This window comes from Ailuropoda melanoleuca, chromosome 2, assembly GCF_002007445.2.
Source record: "Ailuropoda melanoleuca isolate Jingjing chromosome 2, ASM200744v2, whole genome shotgun sequence".
Classification (NCBI taxonomy): Eukaryota; Metazoa; Chordata; class Mammalia; order Carnivora; family Ursidae; genus Ailuropoda; species Ailuropoda melanoleuca.
Genome location: NC_048219.1, coordinates 188,677,563 through 188,683,562, shown reverse-complemented (window position 1 = coordinate 188,683,562; position 6,000 = coordinate 188,677,563). Strand labels below are relative to the sequence as shown.

At 39.0% G+C, this 6,000-nt stretch overlaps 1 protein-coding gene across 7 annotated transcripts in view; it reads left to right on the top strand.

Moving 5' to 3' along the window:
* The window catches only part of SPHKAP (SPHK1 interactor, AKAP domain containing), a 162,612-nt gene that overhangs the window by 117,909 nt on the left and 38,703 nt on the right, over positions 1-6,000 (top strand). For all 7 annotated transcript variants that reach the window (XR_004623653.1, XM_034655306.1, XM_034655305.1 and 4 more), the window contains 2 exons: positions 3,632-3,691; positions 5,298-5,432. Coding sequence is in view for 6 of the 7 variants with exons in the window: in XM_034655306.1 (XP_034511197.1) it covers positions 3,632-3,691; positions 5,298-5,432 (195 nt within the window). In the remaining variant the exon portion in view is untranslated. The remainder of the gene's footprint in view (positions 1-3,631; positions 3,692-5,297; positions 5,433-6,000) is intronic.

Here is a 6,000-nt window from a genome sequence, read left to right as displayed (position 1 = left end):
CATGGAGCTTTGTCCTCGCCTCAACTTGCACGACCTCCTACCCCACACCCACCATTCCCCAGCCCTTCTGGACACAAACTTGTCACATTGTCCACTTGGACTTCAGTGTTAGTGGATGCCTAAATCTCAATAGATCCCAAGGTCACAGAGAGTGAACATACGAAGAGAGCAACACCATGACACAGACCACTTCCGCACGATGTGGATTTACTATAAAACCATCAAAGCTGAAGATTCGGGGCTCGTCAGGTGCACAGGCTGCACTCCTGCAGCTCACTTCGTTATATGTTTTTATGAAATTTTCAAAAAGAAAGACATTTTAACTAAAATTACCTCCTTCCAATCAGACTCCCACTATATCTTATTATGTTGAGAGTCATTGGAGTGACCGCAAATATGTGTGGGGTCTGACTGAAGGGAAATTGAGTGAGGTTGTGTTTACATGAGATATATTTATGTGGCTTGAGGCCACATTAGTGTATAGTGGAGCGATTGCTAACCAGGTACATGGAGTAATGTCTCGCAGGAACATTTTTACCATCGACAGTGGGAACTCAGTCAGACGTTAAGACATGAAGGTATCAGCTCAGAGATGGTTTCACAATATAAGGTATGTCCTGCTGTTTCCAACACTAGAAATATGTAGATGGTGGATAGAAAACAAGATTTATGTGCCAGAAACTAGTCTGTGGAGAATTCTTTCAGTCATCAGGTATGTGAACTTACAAACACAAGACCGGGTCTCATTGATGCCTGGTGAACATGGAAGCTCTCTCCTGGAAGAAATTTATTTGATAGCACTGAAAATTATAATTGCACCATACATTTTTTTTTCTTTTTTAATGGAAATCAAACAAAAGAGAATTTATCCAAATTTTCATGTTTGTAGAGCACAAACTTATAATAGTATTACAAGCAGTGAGTACACCTATAATAACTCATATATGAAAGAAATATTAGAGTGGTTTCCCACTGAATTTGACAACTTGGAAAATGCGTAAGATATTATCAATAAAGGTTTGTAAAGCTGAAAAAAATCAACCAACAATATTAGAATAAGACTGAATTATCTTTCTGTTTTATCTAGAGAAAATGTTATAAAACTGCTGTCATATGAAGAGTTGATCAAAGAGCATGGAACCAAAAATGTAGGGAACAAGTATTATGGAGATGTATCGGGCAATAGGTTTAATATTTTTTTGGAAGTTGTCATGTTTGTGATATTTGTCACCCTTTTTAAATTCGAGATTTGTTGTGATTCCTTTTCTCCTTCTAAATGAATGAATATTCACCTTCTCATCTAATTTAGAATTTTCAGTTTTGTTGTTCCTTTTCCTTTTTAAAAAAAGATTTATTTAGTTGGAAGAGAGAGGAAGAGAGAGAGCATGCTCAAGAGAGTGGGGGGAGGGGCAGAGGGAGAAAATTTTCAAAAAAACCCCTGCTGAGCCTGGAGCCCAGTGTGGACCTCAATCTCACAACCCATGAGATCAAGACCTGAGCCAAAATCAAGAGTTGGAGGCTTAACTAACTAAGCCATCCAGGCACCCCTTATTTTTCCTTTTCTTAAAGAAGTTCTTCCACTACTAAAAATAAAAAAAATTAAAGAAGTTCTTCCAAAATTGTATGTGTATCAGGCCCTAAAAACCTGGATCATCCTCTACTAGCAAGATATGGAAAGATAAAAGTGTCAAGTATAATCAAATGATTGGTTTATGTCTGGCTTTATTCTAGTCTTGGCCCAGCTAACAAGTGTGGAGGGTTTCTTCCAAATTTAGGCAGAGTTTCACCTCACAGCCCAGAACGAATAGAGAGAAAGTTCATCTTCAGAGAACAAAAGACAATACCAGAGGGCAGAGGAGTAGTTAGTATTGATGCCTCTCCTTGGTCTCTGTGTTACCGTCCCCCACTGTGATAAAAGATAAGAGCCTTGTGGTGCCAGGTCAAGGTAACACACCTTTCCTTAAGGTGAATGGAAAACTGTCTAATCAGTTCAGTAAATGCCTTCCAGCTGCATGTTATTCAAAGCCACTGAGTATGAACAGATATTGAACCAGTTTTCCAAGGGCAAAGTTTCAATTATTGTATGAATATTCACAAACTGCTCTAAACCATGAACTCCTTCCAAGCACCATCTACTATTCATGCCTCTCTTGGTGCTGCCCCTGAAGGAACTTATGCATGGTTCCTGTGTAGCCATTCTGTTAACCCAATGGGGAGAGCCTCTGAGTGAGAATGTGGATGGCAGTTCGTGCCCCTTCTTCCCCCGAATGCCCATCAGGTTGTTCTTAACAAGCAGATACTGCATCCTAGAGATATGCTGCAAGGATATTGTGAGTTCAGAAATCCAGAAAACCTTCCATTGGGGGAATAAAACAGTAGTGAGCTTTACACCATAGCAATGTACAACTACTGCAGTTGTTAGACTTACCCAAAATCTTTCAATTATGTTTTTTTAACCACAAAAAGAGAAAGGATGGACTCAGAGAAACCATGACCCCAAACAACTGAAATCAAAAGGCCTCGTGGGCTTCCAAGCATCTACACAAGTCCAAACAACTGACTAAGTATCCAAATAGTTAATGTCGTCAGTTTTATATGGGCAAATTAACTTAAGAGTAAAAAAACCTTCGGGGTGCCTGGGTGCCTCACTCATTAGGCGTCTGCCTTCGGCTCAGGGAGTGATACTGGCGTTATGGGATCGAGCCCCACATCAGGCTCCTCCGCTAGGAGTCTGCTTCTTCCTCTCCCACTCCCCCTGCTTGTGTTCCCTCTCGCTGGCTGTCTCTATCTCTGTCAAATAAATAAATAAAATATTAAAAAAAAAAAAACTTGAATCACTATGTACACCTGAAACTGATGTAACATTGTGTCCCAACCCTACTCAATAAATAAATAAGATTTCAATGAAGTTAAATTTATTTAATTAAAGGGAAAGAAAAAGAATATATCTCACCTCTTTGTGTTTTTAAGTTTTCTTCTCCCCATCTCCACGCGAATGCCCATAGTAGATTTTTTTCTATGAGCTGTGTTTGAGATTTAAACTACAACAATTCTCTTCGTGTTGTTTTCAATTATTTTTTAAGATTGTCGCTATTAGTTTCATACTCTAGCTTATTCAGACATTTATTTAAGATGACTAAATGGAGGCAAACTATACAATAGGATTAAATAAATGAATGAAAACCATGAAACAAAGAGAAATCCATTTATCTTGCCCCGGATTGAAAATGAGAGGAGAAAGTGAGGTAATGAGAAAAAAAAAAAAAGTATTCAATGCAATTAAAAACAGAGGTTTAGAGTATTACAAGTCTTTTCTCCTATTTCATGAAATTCGATAGTCCTTTATAAGCCTGAAGATTTTGTTGCGACTTACATCGACTTGAATACATGGAGACTGTTTCGTTTGTTGGGCCATGAATGGAAGACGGTGTGCAGTGGCATCAGGGGAATGTGACCTGGGTGTTAGAGGTTTGCACTGAGGCCCAAAGGTACAGTGGCTGTTTCTGTACCAGACCCACTGTACAAAATGTGCAGGATTCTCAAATCATCTGCCCCAAATGGATTCCATGCTTTCTTTGAAAACAACTGCCAGGTTTTTTACTTACTTGGCTATTTTGGGGCTTTTTCCTAGGTTTGCTTCGTGAACCTGGATGTGAACAAGGATGCGTGCAGCACGGAGCACCTACAGCAGGTAACACTGGGAACATGGGCTCTCTGGGAGCTCATGACCAAGGCTGGCTGCACCAGCAGAGAGCCGACATAACTTCATCTGTAAATGGCGGTCATTCAGCTGGAGACTCTTCAGTTGGATGGCTTCATCAGGATCCATTCGCTGCCCCTTTCCCTCCACTTCCCACACAGGTTGCCTTCTTTGTACTTGTGAAACTTGCTTTCCCAAGATAACAGTGCTGCTCTCCGAACTGGTGCTTTCCCCCCGCCCGCAGGGCTTGAGAGTGGCTTTCTCTGCCCCCACCTACTCTGCTCTCAAACACCCTGCCTGAGATGATGTTTCCAATGCTTTTCCAAACCTGCTTGATACCAGCCTGCCCTTATTTGTGTCTCTCAGGTCTACTCCTTCCTGCTGCTTTGATCAAAGGTTTTGTCTCTAACTTTGGTTCCCAGCCCTACTGTCACCTGGGGCTCAGACTATTTGCACTCTGCAGCAGCTACACATTCCAAGCTCATCCAAAGTTCTGAGCATCCTGATGTAAATCCTTAACAACACAAGAAAACTTAAAGGGCGCCTCAGTCCTGTGGACTATAGTCAATAGGGGGTCTGGGGTCTGGTAGGAAGAATTAATTGGTGTGATATGATTATCCCTTCATATCCAAAGCTAAAGATGGTTTGACCTCACTATTTGGTATAATACAGTGGTGTAATAGACACCATTTGCAGCTTGACAATCAGAAAGGTAGGCCTGCAATTACTCAATTATTCCTGTAATGTTTTTCCCTTGACAAGACAGCACCAGCTTCTCAAACCCAATTGCCCGTACAGATGCTCCATTATAGATTTTCACAGAGCTTCAAATGTCATTCATCTATGTAGTCCTGGAGGAATCTTTGGGGAAAAAAATTGTACATAAGATTTCATTTAATGGACTTATGATGCAGACAGAGTCTGTCAGAGAGACCAGGAGAGACCAAAGCAAGTTGGCCTGGTGTTTGAAGATTTTTATGGGTGATTTGAAACAGTCTTCTGCTATGGCTAAGAGTAGAAACTTGACACTGATTTAGCTATATGAGCTTGTGTAAACTAACCTCTGGACCTCAGGCTACTTATGTATAAAAAGAAAGTAATAATGGTACCTAATCCATGTGGGTGTTTTGGAGATTAAGTGTACTAAGATGTAACATGTATACAGTCTTTAGCATAGCACCTAGTACATAGAGTAAAATCAATATTGGAAATTATTTTATTATTGATATCACTATTATTGACTTTGTTAGAACAGATGATTATTAGTCAACACATCTCTTATTGCAAGAGTTAAAAGGAAAAATTAAAAAAAAATCCCTACCATATATACCTATAGTGTGATATTAATTATTAAATGTCTACTTTGGAAAAGTTAGAACTTAAAGAGTTTTTAAAGCTTTATGTTTAAGTAATTTTCTACTCCAATCTAAACCTTTATGCTTCAATTTCACACAATCTTTTCTAGTAATAAGCTTAGTAGATTAAGTAATCAATCATTTGCGTAAGTTATGTATTATTTTTGCAAGTAAATAGTTTCGGGGTAGTGTTTTGGAGGTGAAAAGAAATCATCTAAACTGACTAATTTCTTCCTCTACAGAAATTGGTCAATGTTTCGCCAGATCTTCCAAAACTTATCAGCTCCATGAATGTCCAACAGCCAAAAGAAAATGAAATCGTCCTTCTAAGCGGGTTAACATCTGGGAATCTCCAGGCAGATTTCGAAGTTTCACAGGTAAGAGATGTAAGCTCTTGATAAAACATCCATTAGTGATAAGTTAACTGTGGTCAGCTCTTGGCACAAGTCAATATGAACCTCACAGAGATACTACACGTAAGCTCCCATAGCATAGGACTCCAAAATCTCTTTGTAATCAAGAACAGTCCAAAATGTCTTGTAATCAAGAATAGTCTTCATTTGTATTTCTAAGTATTCCATTCAGAGTTTAACAGAGCTTCCCTTACCTTAACTCCTAACATTTATTTTATTAACTTCTCAAGTTCATGATGTTAACTTGCACTTAAACTAGAGCAGACACACTGGACATTGACTGGTTAGCTCGGTTTTCTTCAAATCTATTAGATAATCAAAAACAGACTCACCTTTGTTTCACAAACAATACCAAAATTCTAATTTATACCATATGGTCCCAGAATCCTAGCATTTCTTCTTTCTTCTTATATTTATTTCTTAGGATATACCAAATGAGCCAGGCTAATAAATACAGGATAGCAACCCTATGGATGGAAAGTGAGTTTCCTAGAAAGAGTAAAGTGAGTGAGTGAGTCCTTAAAGAGTGAGT